The sequence below is a fragment of the Cicer arietinum genome, chromosome 7, assembly GCF_000331145.2.
Source record: "Cicer arietinum cultivar CDC Frontier isolate Library 1 chromosome 7, Cicar.CDCFrontier_v2.0, whole genome shotgun sequence".
In the NCBI taxonomy this organism is placed as follows: domain Eukaryota; kingdom Viridiplantae; phylum Streptophyta; class Magnoliopsida; order Fabales; family Fabaceae; genus Cicer; species Cicer arietinum.
Genome location: NC_021166.2, coordinates 13,857,811 through 13,873,388, shown reverse-complemented (window position 1 = coordinate 13,873,388; position 15,578 = coordinate 13,857,811). Strand labels below are relative to the sequence as shown.

At 29.5% G+C, this 15,578-nt stretch overlaps 2 protein-coding genes across 3 annotated transcripts; both read right to left on the bottom strand.

The window, feature by feature from the left end:
- Positions 1–1,473: 1,473 nt before the first annotated feature.
- Positions 1,474–4,804, bottom strand: LOC101507230 (uncharacterized). The gene is made up of 6 exons (XM_004509097.3): positions 4,603–4,804; positions 3,976–4,208; positions 3,540–3,798; positions 2,800–2,979; positions 2,560–2,715; positions 1,474–2,040 (listed from the first exon to the last, which is right to left on the bottom strand). The coding sequence occupies exons 1-6, from the start codon at positions 4,633–4,635 to the stop codon at positions 1,867–1,869; spliced, it is 1,035 nt and encodes a 344-aa protein (XP_004509154.1). The 5' UTR covers positions 4,636–4,804; the 3' UTR covers positions 1,474–1,866.
- Positions 4,805–11,657: 6,853 nt separating this feature from the next.
- LOC101498116 (pentatricopeptide repeat-containing protein At3g16610-like) lies at positions 11,658–14,898 on the bottom strand. Of its 2 annotated transcripts, none has more exons than XM_073363950.1 (2): positions 12,406–14,898; positions 11,658–12,189 (listed from the first exon to the last, which is right to left on the bottom strand). In XM_073363950.1, exon 1 carries the CDS (start codon positions 14,805–14,807, stop codon positions 12,948–12,950), a length of 1,860 nt encoding a protein of 619 aa, XP_073220051.1. In that variant the 5' UTR covers positions 14,808–14,898; the 3' UTR covers positions 11,658–12,189; positions 12,406–12,947. The 2 variants fall into 2 exon arrangements, with proteins under 2 accessions (XP_073220051.1, XP_027192983.1); XM_027337182.2 differs by having other exon boundaries at positions 11,658–12,541; positions 12,712–14,898.
- Between the last annotated feature and the right edge of the window lie 680 nt (positions 14,899–15,578).

Genomic DNA, 15,578 nt, shown 5'->3' with positions numbered 1-15,578 from the left:
TTATAGTGTCTTTGGGGGTGGGGAGACAAAACTAATGGGATGGATAAAGATTCACTTTGAACCAAAGTAGTTGATGTTGAAGGTAAATTGTAAAGCCTACTACGTTGGCTCGTTACTATGTCCATATTTGTAAGACAAATGCTTGTGGCCCATAAATCGAAAAGCTCTATGATAAGACCGAGCCAATTTTATGAGGTGATTACTCAACCACCTCTCGTTTTGTTCATATAATGTAAAATATAATATCGAAAACTGACTTCCGGTAACATATTTCAGTGAATTTAATACTCCCTCAGTTGTAGATGATGAGTGTGTCGAGCAAAATAAATTCTATAATGAGTGTTTCATTTAATTAAAAAAATCCTAAAATAAATTACCTTTTAAATTTAATGAAATTTTTTGTTCAATTGTATCCTCTAATTAATACTATTTGTACATTAATTTCACTTAATCTCTTTAATTTTAATAATACCTCATGAGTTAAAGGTGAATGCTTATTCGTATGATTTTTTCTTCCCACATCTAAATACATTACTGAAAGTTAGGATTCAATAGTGTATTTCATATTAACTGAAACTAGAATTCGATAAATATAAAACTAAAAAATTGTGGGGTTGGATTAGCATTCCCATGAATTAAAAAACAGAAAGATTATGGTCCAACAAGGCCCAAATCAGGAAGCTACAAAGGACCCAAGGAGGGACTTCTTCATTTCATACAAACAAAACGGAGTATTTGGTATCAAATATATGATTTCTTGCATTTTGTACCATAAGTTTACACTTGTAAATGTTTTTTCCCCTTTATTTGTTTCTTTTGGTGGTTGGTTGGGACTTACAAAATCATTGGTCCAGTGCCACAAAAATAATCACGTTCACCACCAAGTACCTGGCGTTGATGGTGGTAATCACACAAATCATATGATACACATTATTTCATCCCTTTCAAATATTAAAGTAACTTTTTTTTGGTACAATGCATACCTTAAAGTACCTTTTCTTTTCCTTTTAAAAAATTATTTAATGAAAAAATAATAATCTAAAAGTACCATTTGATCTTTAAAAACATCATATATTATAGAATCTTGCATAACATGTGTTCTAAGGATTTAGGGTTTAAGGTGCGGTCTATACTTTACAAGTGGCTTCAATTCAATTCTTACAAACTATGAATCAATAAAATCAAGAGTTTAATTGTGATGCATAATGTCCATGATCAGGTAGCTAAGTGGTAAGAGTTTAATCTTGTAACTTCAAGAGACAGTTCAAAATTCACGTAAGACAATTATAAATAGTCATTAGTGTCACTTTAATTAATAATAATTTTTCCATTTCGCAATTTTAAAAAAGATAATGATACATAGTCATCCAATAATGTGAAAACATATCCGATTAAAATAAAAACAATGAAAGAACCTAAAAAGTTGAATTACATAAATGATAAAAGAAAGGAGAAAAAAACACCAAAGCACAGTAAATAAATCTCTTTGAATTAAACCAATGCTCATCTTTACTAATTAATGAATTAGTTTAGCCAAGAGACACTGGAGGAGTTTTTAAGTAGGAGGTCAAAAGTTCGAAACTTATAACCTAACATCACTACTATCTTACTAACATTTGCCTATAAAAAAATAAATTAGATGACATATACAAAGGTCATTCAAGAATGCACAAAAAATGTAAACTGGCAACTTACATTCGAACCAAAGTCGAGCATCTTATTGATGAATATTGATTAGCTGTGGAAAGAAGCATTAGAAGAAGGAGAAAGGTTCCTTCAGGCACCAAAACTTTAAACTCTTTCATAGGATAAAATCAGTGTTGTTGATATTTACACCCCCTTTCATGAAAATTGGAAGAGGTTATGTTATGATGAATAGTCAGCTTGTAGAAAACTCTCATAAGTAGTTCCTTTGAGTGTCTTGGCGACTTCATTCCAGTTATTAATATGCTCTGACAATGGTCCTTTATGTATCTTAACCTGACGGCTCGTTAATTCTATTACTGGCAATCCTAAAAACTCTAGCACCTCTTTTAGCTTCTGCAATAAACAGATAATTGAAATTACATGTATTTTGTTAACTATCATATGTGAAAGACTTTTCTTAGAATAAATTGGAAATTAAAGTCTAGACATTTTATATTCTAGGACAACTTAGTAGCAAAATTCAATTCTACCAAACCTGTTTGGATTGACCTATTTGTGTGTCTCTACCGGCATACGCAATTGTGAAGTTGTGACACAATTGGAAGAGTTTATGGAAACAACTTATGATATGTTTATAAGCTATTTTTAGTGGATTTCTGTAAGGTCTCCTCTAGAATAGCTTATGAAAGCAGCTTATATGAAAAACAATTTCACTTTATTTTAACTTTTGTTATAGAAATAGCTTACACATAAGCACTAATACGAATCGTCTATGCTATAAACCTTAACTAGGCTATTTATCCAAACAGAAAGTTACTATTCAAAGTAAGCTTATATTATGCATGCATTCAAAAAAGGTAGATAATTGAAACTTTTGGTAAAAAATAAAGGAATTTATGATGCAGCTCTTACCGTCCGATTTCTGAGAAGATCCTCATAGTACAAGATCATATGCCGTGTGGTGTTGAAGTGTTCTATAGCTGTTGCAGCACTTCTTTCCATATCTTTGAGGTCAGCCAGCAACGACTTAGAATTTATGGTAGGCTTGTACTTTGAAAGAGTATCAGCCTGAAAGAAGCCGAGTATGAGTTTCATTTTAGGTATAAAAGAAGAAGAAAAAAAATGAAAGGAGAGCAGTATAGGAAAAGATACCTCTTCTGCAGAATGAACATGAGACTTGTGAGTGCCGTTCAGTAGCTTAGCATAACGATCATAGGAATTGGCAAGCGTTGATACCATTCGGCGTAACAAGTTTCTTCGGAAAAGAAATATGACTGAAACACCTCTGCAGTTGAAGTAGTCTACTATTTCTTTAGGGTGCTCCATTAATCCCTGCAAGAAGCTAGAACTTGTCTTAATTCTTTAATTCTAATACTAAATACTAACCTTAGTAATCTATGCAACTTAATGATAAGTATCCTATCATGAAGGTTCATAATACAGAATTGAAATGCCTAAGCTAAAAGGGCAAAATAAACAGCAAAAAAGTTGCAACCAAAGCAAGTATGCCTTATCATGTTGCATGAAAGCATTACAAAAATATTGAATTCCAACACAATTGACAATTGACCCATCATGCACTAATGGAGAATCAAATAGCTACTTAGATGGAATCAACTTAACTATACTTTTGGTCCCTTTTAGTGTCGCTAATGTTTGATTTTCGTCCTACCCGTAGTACTAGCTACGTTGTCATTCCAATTTCAATGTAGGAGACAGACCAAATAGAATAAAGCTTGTTTGTTATATTGTCATTCCATTAGTTTCCGATTCGATGCAATTTTATCCCTATTAAGTTAATGTTGGTGTAACAGTCTTTTACTGAATTGACATTATGCCAAGTCATTTCCACATTAAAAAGAAGAAAACTCAACTAGAGTGAGAACTTTTACCTGATTAAGCATCCACTTCAAACCAATAGCAGCAGAGCACTCATTTTTTGAAGCACTATTGAACCAATCCAAATTATAAATTTTATCTAAAGTCTGTACAATTGTAGATACATTTACTCTTCTTTCTGCAACTGAAAAAATCTCCCCATTTGAGCTTACATTTATATGGCTATTCAAAAGGGTCTCAAACCATCCACTTCCTGATCTTTGATTTGTCAATATAGCAAACAATTGAACAGGATTTTGAGCACACTCACTCCTAGCAAAATAAAAAATGTTTAACAAAGTCCCAATTGAAACACATTGACACATGTTGGACACCAAAGACACCTTCAATATGAAGTTTCAGTGTGTGCTACACAGGATACAATCAATTACTTCTATTTTATTTAAGTATGTGCTTCAAAAAGCATGATTCAAAGAAAAATCTCATTACCTGTTAAAAGTCACGGGATTAGGGTAATGTAGGTAAGAAATATCTATAAGGTTGAATCTACTCCTAGAAGGCTTCTCAATCTGTTGTAACTCAAGCAGTATAGTCCTAGCATGAATGCTTGTTTGCTTCAAACACACATAGCATATAAAAACACCACACACCATTGAAAACATCAATAATGACATCCTTAACAACATTGGCGATTTCTTCTGATGCTTTATAACAAGAATGTCCTGCAAAAACATACAACGAGGAACATGTTACAACAATCTCAAACCAAAAAGTAGCCATAAATCATCAATTTGGAGCTGAAAATGATTAAAAAAAAAAAGTAGAAACTTTATGAAAATTAAACAAACCCATTAAAATAATGGATACACAAATGAAGAATAATGACCCAGATCGAAACATGCAAAGGTAGCTCAGAAAAATCATTTTTTTTTTGTTTTCTCTTTCACTGTGTTTGAAAAATTTCAAATTGGAACAAAAACATAAATAGAATACATAATGGTGGTAGCTAAGAAATGTAGCTATAAATGGTGAAGTAAAAGAAAGAGAAAGGACAAAAAGAAAATGAATAGTAATAGTAATAAGGACAAGAGTTATGATAGAAGAGTACTATAATACCTTGTTGAAGTAAAACATATCTTCTACGACCATTGTTGTTGTTGTTGTTAGAGACAAAAGAGAGAGAAGTAAGGAAGAAGAGGCAAAGAGTGTTTGGAGTTTGGATCTTGAAGAAGGTTCTTTGAAGGCCCTCAAAAGCTAAGCCCACCTTGCCGAACAGAAGAAAAGTACTGTTTTTCTCATTCTCCTTCAACGCACACTGGAAACATATATTCTTCATTAGCTTTTATTTATTAATAAATGGAAAAGGGGAAGTTGTTGTTAATTAATTAAAGTGGACACTTAAGTTTAATTAAGGTGGACACTTAAGTTTAATTAAAGTGGTCACTTAAGTTTAATTAAAGTGGTCACTTAAGTTTAATTAAAGTGGTCACTTAACTATTTACCTGCTAGGAAGGTAAGTTAAATTAAAAGTTATTGATATTATTTAAATTATTATTTTAGTTATAAAAATAAAAAATAATTATTGATCGATTTTAAAATTTATCGTAAAAATATGATATGTCTTCATTTTTAACGGCGGCTTTTGTATAAAATTTTTGTTTATATTTATAAATTGTTTTAAAAGTTTAATATAACATTAAAATTATTATTTTGCTAATAATACCCTGAATTCTTACATAAAAAATAATTACCTGTAAGTTTTAATGTAGGGAGAGAAATAAATAAAATAAAATAATAAATAGTTAAAAATATTATAAAATAAACAATTTCATTTAAAATAATAAAATTTATTAAGTTTTTATATGTGTAAGTAACAACTAAAATGAAGTAGTTGTTAGACTCAAACAATTAACCAATGGTCCCTTTCAAAAAAACGAATGAATGAATGTAACTATAATAATCAACATTTAAATAAAATTGGTCCAAAAAGTAAAAGAAAATTGAAGAATTGTGATATATTAAAAAGAATGGGACCTGAGAAGCATGATGATGGCGTAACGTAACTTAAACGGCAGTCCCGCTCTCATTGCTCAAAGTAAGAGGCAATCACAGAAATCAACTCACCCTTTTACTTTGACATTTCCTAATTTCTTCATCGAATTTTTTTGTTGATTTTTTCTATTGTTGACTTTTATTTAATTTGTTGATGGAATTTTTTTTTTTTTTTTTTTGGAAACTTTTGTTTAATTTATCTTTGATAAGATTCTTCGTGCTATGTATAATATAGTAACTAGTGTAGTAAGTGGAGCTCGTATCTAGCATTAGGTAGAAAAATAAATATTTAAGTGTAAATTAAAAGTTTTATTGTAATAATAATATTATTGTTGAGTTTAATGAATATTTGTATTGACTAAAATAGTTTTATATTAATATTTAATTAAAGTTATTTGTTTTATCAAATTTAATATTAATAATAAACTTTTTTTTTTGTTTGTACTAAGAACTTAATCTACATATAAACAACGTACAACGTGTACGTGAGACGCTATAAATAATTTAGAGAAATTTGAAATGAATTAAATGTAATTATAAATATTATTCAATTTTTTTTATACATTTGTCATGTTGGAAATTTGGGGTAAAAACACAATCAGTAAATTGGAGCTATTGCGCTTAAAAGGTTTGAGAAACCAAATTTCATAAGGGACAATTGACATCAAATATTTAGGTTCCTTATATTGAACTAAACTATTAACAGAAACTAATGTCAAATTGCAGTACAAATGCATATTTGTAGTAGAGTATTTTTTTATACTGGTAGTAAAAATACTACAATTGAAAATCTTAGTTTAAAAAAAAATTAAAGTCTGATTGAATAAAAATGATTGTAATTTAATTAGGAAGTATTGCAAATAATAATTATATAGTTTTTTTATGCAAATTATATAATTTGTTAGTTATTTTAAAATTTTAAATTAAAATTATGATTATGAAGTAAAATCATTTATAGAATGTGAAATCAAGAAGAATCGAAAATGACTATGAAATCAAGGAGCAAAGATACATAATAACTTTTTTACGTTTTATTATTTTGTTAATGATTTATATTATGAATAATTGGATTTAATTTGAAAGAAGCAAAAAATAATCTTTAATGACTTTTATGTTTTAATTTTATTATTTTAGTTTAATTGCAGTTTTGGTCTATCTATTTTAACCGAATCACGAAATTAGTCATCATGTTTTATTTTTCATCACTTTTAGTTCTCTAAACAGAATTCTGGTCCAAAACTTAATAAAATATCACTTTTTTTCATTTATTTAAGCCACATTATGCCTCAAGATATTATGAAGCAACAATTGTACCAAAAATTTATGGTCATAAATGATGTGATGTAGCTTAAAAAAATTACATTTTATCATGTTTTAGATCAAAATTATGTTTTGTGAGATCAAAACTAGAAACAAATATAATAGAGAATTACTTTCGTGGTTCGACTAAAATAGGGGACTAAAATTGTAATTAAACCTATTATTTTTATACTACAATTTTTATAATTATTTTGTACTGAAATTTTCATAATTATTTTGTACTACAATTTTCTTAATTGTGTTTAATGTCAAATTTAGGTGAGTAAAGAACGTTTGTGGGATTGACACATGAATTAAATTAAATTCAAAATCAGTCTCAAATAATCTTTAAAAATTAAAACTAAATTGTCTCAATAATAAGAAAATATGATTTTTAAAAGAATTTAGTTTATATACACCGTCAATTTAAAGAGATTTGACATTATCAATTAATTACAATCTTAAATTATTAGATATATTTAACTTTTTCAAAACTAATTTTAAAATCATTTTAATAAACAATCATGATTCATTAATGATATAAAACTTTTTATACTAAGTGTAACAATTAAATAATTCTTAATTAAATATGATTTACGGGTGCATTTCGCAAAACAAGATCTAGACTAAAACTTTATATTTGTTTCCTTTGCAAAAATATTTTGTTTTTTTTATTTTTTACGATGTTTTTATTTTAACGCGAGGAAAAACTTTTAAAATAAATCATTATTATAAAGAGAATAGGACATGTAAATTAAATAGTTTTACAAAGTCAATGATCAGTAAATGGTCAGCCGTCGGCCGATATTGTAGCAACACAACTTTTTGTATTAATTATTTTCGGTAAAATATATTCAATAATTCTTTAAATTATGCATTAATATTGAATTAGTTTTTTAATTTTTTATTTTTTTTAACAAATTAGTTATTTGTTTTTGTAAAAGTCATACCGTTGAAATATTTTTACTTATAACTTTATTTCAATAAATTTTAATTAAAAATTTTAAAATTCTACTATAAATTTTGTATAAATTATATCAAAAATAATATGATAAATTTTCATATAATTTTATCAACTATATTAAGAAAACTTTTGCATTTATTTTCAAAAATCGTAAAATGTCTTTCACTCAATTTTTTTAAAAGTTTATTGAGGATTGAGGTTTTTATGATTATTGTATTAAAATTCATTAAAGATTATATGAGTTAATTGGAAAATTAAAAGAATTTTTCAATTCAATTTAATTAATTTAAAATTAAAATTAATAGTGTATATATTTATAAATATAATGACTAACTTAACATAAGACAACTGAGAAAAAAATTAACTTAATACAAAAATAAAAGATAAATAATTAATTTATTATTTCTTGTGTAACTTAAATATTTTTACCAGTATTCTTACTATTTTCTTATTTGGTGATTAATGATGAATGCAACTAGTTTTGAGAGAGAAAAAATAAGTTATCAGTGAACTAGGAGAATTTTATTGCTATATAATTTTGCAGCAATTATTTTTGTATTTTTTATCACACATATAATAACTACTTTTTAATAGTAAATATCACTTGTTAATTTTTATTTTATTATTATTATTATTATTATTATTATTATTATGATAATAGTAAAATAATATATGACTTCTTTAGAACCAATATACGACTCCTCAAATTATCAAATTATCTTATTGCTTATAAGATTTTGACGCATAAGTTTATTTTTTAAGTGTAAATATATTTTTAATTCCTTTATTTTATCAAAAATAAATTTTTAGTCTCTGTATTTTTTAAATTATTGTTTTGCCCTTTATCAAATAATATTTGAGATTTTTTTATCTACATATTTTTTTATTATGTAATACTCTCATTAATGACGTGACACTTAAGTGTAAATAATTAATTTATTATTTCTTGTGTAACTTAAATTTTTTTTACCAGTATTTTTACTATTTTCCTATTTGGTGATTAATGATGAATGCAACTAGTTTTGAGAGAGAAAAAATAAGTTATCAGTGAACTAGGAGAGTTTTATTCCTATATAATTTTGCAGCAATTACTTTTGTATTTTTTATCACACATATAATAACTACTTTTTTAATAGTAAATATCACTTGTTAATTTTTATTTTATTATTATTATTATTATTATTATAATAGTAATAATAAAATAATATATGACTTCTTTAGAACCAATATATGACTCCTCAAATTATCAAATTATCTTATTGCTTATAAGATTTTGACACATAAGTTCTTTTTGAGTTTGAATACATTTTTAATTCTTTTATTTTATCAAAAATAAATTTTTAGTCTCTATATTTTAAAATATTTTTTTTGCCCTTTATCAAGTAATTTTTGAGATTTTTTTATCCACATATTTTTTTTATTATGTGACACTCTCATTAATGACGTGACACTTAAGTGTCATTTATGACTTAAATAAAATAATTTTTATGTCATTAGTGTTGTAATCAATTTTATTTATATATTAAAAATAAAATTTTAAATATTTTTAATTTTACTTTTAAATATTTTAATTTAAATATAAAATAACATAAGTTTATTTTTATTAGTTTAGTATATAAGTAAAATAAATATTAAATTGTATTATAAATGTAATAGATTTAAATATTAACAATAATAATAAAATATTAAGAATAAAATAAATAAAGTTTTAACACTTTTATATAAATATTTTAAAATTTAAATTATTAAAAAATAAATAAATTTGAAATATTTTAATATATAAATAAAATTAACTACAACAATAATTACATTAAAAATATTTTATTCTATTAGAAAATATTATCTAAGTGTTACGTCATTAACGAGATCGCCACATTATCAAAAATAATAAATAACTAAAGTAATCTTAAGATTTAGTTAATAAGAGAACTAAAAAAATCGATTTTAAAAATGAGATGATAAAAGTTTATTTTAGACAAAATTGCATTTAAGCCTTTTTTAAAAGAATATGTTAAAATAACAATAAATAATAATATTAATAATAATAATCATCATCATAATAATAATAATAATAAATTTAGACTAATTTATCCTTAATTAATGTTTTTATTCGCTATTTTTAAAAAAATATTCATTACTCTTAATTTCTACCACTCCCATTCATATGCACATTTTCATATTCTTTCTAGTAATTGTCAAATTGATATTTGTGTGAATTTGATGAAGTGTGTATTTTCAAATAAATTTCACAAAAAGCGCTCAGTAAAAATAAAGTTTTTTATTTGTCAGAGAAAAATAAATCATATGATTTTTTTTCAGAAAAAAAAAAGTCATGTAATTATGTACTTTTAGTTTCTGTCATGATGTAAAGAGGATATATACTTACTTGTATCTTACTTTTCTAAAATTGTCACAAGTTTGAGAAAAATAAAAAACTAGAATGATCAATGATCAAAGAAGGAAATACTATGTCTCGCCATTGAAGCTCTATTTAAAGGACAAAAAAATTATACTATTATAATAATTTTTAAATCACTAGATGGAGATATATTAGTTGTTTTTATTTTATTTTTTATAAATTTCTTCAGAGATACTCTTTCTACTAAACTCATCAGTAATTAGTTTTAACTAATTTTCTTTTTTTGTAATGTTTCCTGTAACCAAAACTTTAATTGAAGTCCAATTTAAAAACTCAATACACATTAATTAGTTAAATATACTAATCAATTTCCTTAGTCTGTGTTAAATGAGCAATTCAAAGTAATTAAAAGGTTCATTGTGTATTTCACATATTATTTTGTTCTACTTTTTTACTATCTTTTAACGTTGGATCTTTTTTGGGAAGTTGTAGAAGAAAATAATTCCATAGTAATGCACATTCATGAAATTAAGCTAACAACAACCTTCTCATAGGATGAAGTTGAGAATGTAAAATCTACATATCCTCATGTTATTAACCTTCTAATTTTGCCAAAAAAATATCACTACATTAATTAATCTCTCAAAAAGAGGCTAAGTATGATCAAAGTGTCCCACAAAGCCAACAATCCATTATCAATATCATTCCTCAAAAAGCCTCCAAAACCCACTCTCTACCTACATTTTCCATATTAATACAATTCATATTAAGAATAAAAGGTTAACATCTTAAGTGTTGAGCCAAATGACTTGTCTGAGAGGAAGCTTATTACTTGTATGCAGGAAACATAATTGAAACACATAAGCCAGAAATTTAATATTAGACAGTATGTGATGAACTTGGATAGATTCATTCCCATGATGGATTATGTTTCTGCTCTCCATATCCACCATAAAACAACAACAAAAAGGCTTGAATTTGGACCAAAAGCTCCTTCCTTGATCCATTGACAGTGTTTCATTCCCAAGACAGTCAGAATCCCCCTCAAGAAAAAGAATCCAGATCGAAGGCCCTCTCACCCGAAGCTAAGAGCCCTAGCTAAGTGAGCGCACCAGTTTAGACTCCACCATAATATGTAATTTGGGGATGCTGCTGGAGTGCATGGTGCCCGGGTAGACGAACTGGCGGGACGTTGCCATTGGCCCTTCCTGTATAGGATTTCCTTTTCGGACAGGAAATCATACAGGCCCAGAAGCTCATAGTCGCACACCAACCAAAGACTAAACTAAGGCAGCTATTGAGGAAGAAGGAGAGGCTAACGAGATAGGGGCGACAAAGCGAGGGGATTGAGCCTTTCTCCTAGCGCAAGAGTTTTCGTCGCTGGATTAAGACGACTTAGCTACTTGTCTGAAAGCGGAAAAGGAAGCTGACTAGCCTTCAGGCCTGAATAAGCAAAAAAAAGGGGAAGTCATTGGATTATTCGCTTTGATAGGAGTGCATGGTGCCCGGGTAGACGAACTGGCGGGACGTTGCCATTGGCCCTTCCTGTATAGGATTTCCTTTTCGGACAGGAAATCATACAGGCCCAGAAGCTCATAGTCGCACACCAACCAAAGACTAAACTAAGGCAGCTATTGAGGAAAGTCCTTTTGTATGCAACATTTTCCTCTTACAAGCAACAAAATTGTTCGAAGACTCAGAAAAAACAACCTTGATAGGTGCTTGATATCATTCCCCTATAAAACAACAGATGAAGAGTATGTATGAATTGCATTGTGAATTGCTAGCCCAACGAGGAAATTTATATTTTCAGCAGCCTTTAAATTCCAAATCCAATTTCAAGAATCTCGTGGGTTTAAGTACATTGGTGACCGCTCAGCTTTGTAATCTAAAAGGATACAGTCCAAATTTCCTCTGAGAAATGTATGACTTTGCAGTTTGCGCCTTCCCCTCCTCCTAAATAAATAATAATAGTCTCTCTCCCTCTCTTAGTGGCACCAGCCACTTGTGACCTGATCTAGAAGCATAACTGCTATCAACCAAGTCATTACAAAATGAATCAAGAACAATTTGGTTTAAATGCAAATGGAACTTTTGAAGGCAAACTTAGATATGGTAGAGTAAAACTGTTATCAAACAATTAATGTTGCAATAGTCATTCTGAAAGACGTCCTTTAGTTGTAAATCAGCAATCAAATAAATTCCAAATTGCATTATGGTTCTAGAGCAGGACCAAGATGCATACCAGATCACATTATTAGTTACTCCTTAAAATAATTACTTTGAACCATTCCTTTGCTAGATGATTTCTTCATATCCAACAGAATCTCAAATTTATCTTCCACATTACTAACATCAAGTACAGAGATCTTTTCAGAGCCCTGCAAAACAATAATCTGTCAATAATTGATCTCCTAGACAGAATAACATCAAAATTATAAAACAGATGCCCGTTTTTCCTTTGATAAAATTGAGATAGTGGTATTTATGCTATGTTCCTGCTTGCTGTTCTGTTCCGAAGAAGCATTGGGCATAACTATCGTCATCATACCGTGCTCTCCACTGCTTATGCTTGCTACTTTCTCCATTTCAAGGCAATCTGCTTTGCTGCAGAACACTTGAAAGCTCATTCTGCAAACACCAAACAATGTCCCATCGCATCCCAAGGCAATTCAGGAATGGTTGCAGCCTCTAAATGTTGATGCAAAATTGACTGTGCACGTTAATATATTGAACTTTGAAGTGTGATCAAAAGATTGATTTGATTATGCTGTCTTTTCCTCTCAGTTAACTTCTGGTACCAACCCAACTATGTCCTGATGGCTTCAACAATCCTTGACCTTCCATCATTGTCCTTACCTTTGCAGCATCATCCCATCTTCCTGCTCTTGAGTAAAGATTTGACAGTGTCACGTAATGACCAGCTTCGCGAGGTTCCAAATCTATCAATTTTTCCACAGCCAGCTGGCCAACACTAACATTTTGGTGCTCTTGGCATGCTGCAAGTAAAGCTCCCCAAATATACTTATCTGGTTCCAGAGGCATTTGGTTAATGAAACGAAATGCGTCTTCGAGCCTACCAGCACGAGCCAGCATGTCAATAACACAAGAAAAATGTTCCATTACCGGGTTCAAGCCAAAATCCTTTGTCATTCTGTAGAAAAGTTCAATTCCATCATCCACAAGTCCTGAATGACTGCAAGCAGAAAGTGCCGAAGAAAACGTCACTGAATTGGGGCTAATTCCCGAATCACTCATTTCCTGCAAAAGCTTCACAGCAGTTTGGCCAAGTCCGTGCATTCCAAATCCTCCAATAATCGTGTTCCATGAAATCAAATCTTTCTTAACCATGGTGGAAAACAAAGAATATGCATATGAAATGCATCCACAGATCGAGTACATATGAATCAGTGCATTATAAACTCCAACCGCACAATCAAAATTGCTTTTCCTAACATACGCATGTATCTGTTTTCCACATCTCAAATCACAAACAGGCAATATAGTAGATATAGTCGTCTGGTCAATCCTCACACCTCTTCCCTGCATTTCTCTAAAACATTCAAAAGCCAAACGTCCCAAGCCCGTGTCAATATAACCCAAAATCATGGCATTCCACGTAACAACATCAGAATCATCCATTACACGGAACACTTTTTCAGCATCATGAAGTCTATTACACCGAGCATACAACGTCAACAACGCAGCACCAGCAGACTTATAAAACACATCATTCCTAAACCCGTTTTTAAGACCATAACCATGGATTTCCCTCCCACTTGTCAAATTCCCCAAAAACTTACATGATACAAGGATACCCGAAAGAGCATCAACATCAGGGATAATCATCCCAACATTCACCATGTCCCTAAATATTTCCAAAGCAACGACATGCTTCCCAACACCAGAATAACCAGATATTAAAATTGTCCAAGAAATAACATTAGGATCCTTAATTTGTTCAAAGACCCTTAAAGCCTCATCAACTAGTCCCATCTTACAATAAGCATCCATGACAGTGTTCCACGTGACAACATCCGGCTCACACCCATCCATTCCCATAAACTCCAACATCCCCAAAACCCTGTCAGATAGCCCATTACACACATAACACGACATCATCGAATTCCACGAAAAAACATCTCTTTTACGCATTTCATCAAACACCTTCACTGCACTTCCAACATCCCCACATTTAGAATACATATCCAACACAGAATTACAAACGCGCAGATTGGGGTTCCACCCAAAAACAATAACATCCTTATGAACAACAACACCCACGTGAAATGACGCAGATAGAGCGCAAGCTTTAAATACCTTGGGGAACACGTAACCATCTGGGACAAGGCCATTGAGCCTCCTCAACTGAGCGTAGGTTTGGATGCATTGGGAATGGAGGGAGTGTCTGGAGTGAAAGGAGAGAATGGAAGTGAAGGAGAAGATGTTTGGATGGGAGAGTTGGTGGAGAAGGAAGGTGGCGGAGCGAATGTCGTTGCAATCAGAGTAGATTTGGATGAGTTTGGTGGTGAAGAAGGGGTTGGGGTTTGAGGCGTTGAAAAGTATGAGGCGTTGGTGAAGTTGTTTTGCTTGGTTGAGATTTTTTGAAGTGGAGCAAGCTTGGAGCACAGAGTTGAGATTTCTCATGCTACCATTCCTTCAAAATTTTAGATGTTATTGGTCTTTCATATTTATCTAGGCAAGGGCTATCGAATTACAGCATGTAAAATTAGTTTAAATTTTTTATTGAATATGTGACTCATTTCTATATCAATTTTACATTAATATTATCATAATTCTAACTAATTTTCTTATGAAATTTAAATATTTGTCGATAGTTATTCATAATGCTATATCAAAATATCTAATTTCAAAATATTATCGATGAACTATTTTGATTGATATTTTATAATTTTAGAAATGTATTTATCAATTTATAAAATTTAAAAATTAATCTGACCAACGCTTACAATTTCATGGACAAATTTGTCAATTCACTCTAAAATTTTGTTATTTAAGTGGTGCTATTATTTTTTTTTGCTAATAAATATTAAAAGTATCTAAAATTAAAAAAGATAAATCAATTTATTAAACATAGAAAAAATGTCTACATGACAAAATCATTTAATGAATTGAAATTAATCGATCAATTTGAACTAAACATGCGCCGCAACAAGACAGAAAATCCAATAGTAGAAAAAAGTTAAAAGGGAAATCATTTTAATCACACTTTTGCTGTAAATTTTCTGTATTCTATCCCTATTGTTTTGCTTTTTCACTAATGTGACAGAAAATGTTGCATAGTTTCCTAACTTAATTCCAGTGCCAAGTCTAGGACACTGCTTTAAGAGGAAGATTCTTACTTTGTTTCAAACGAAAGATGATTGAGTGTTAGAATCAACAATTTTTTATGCTTAA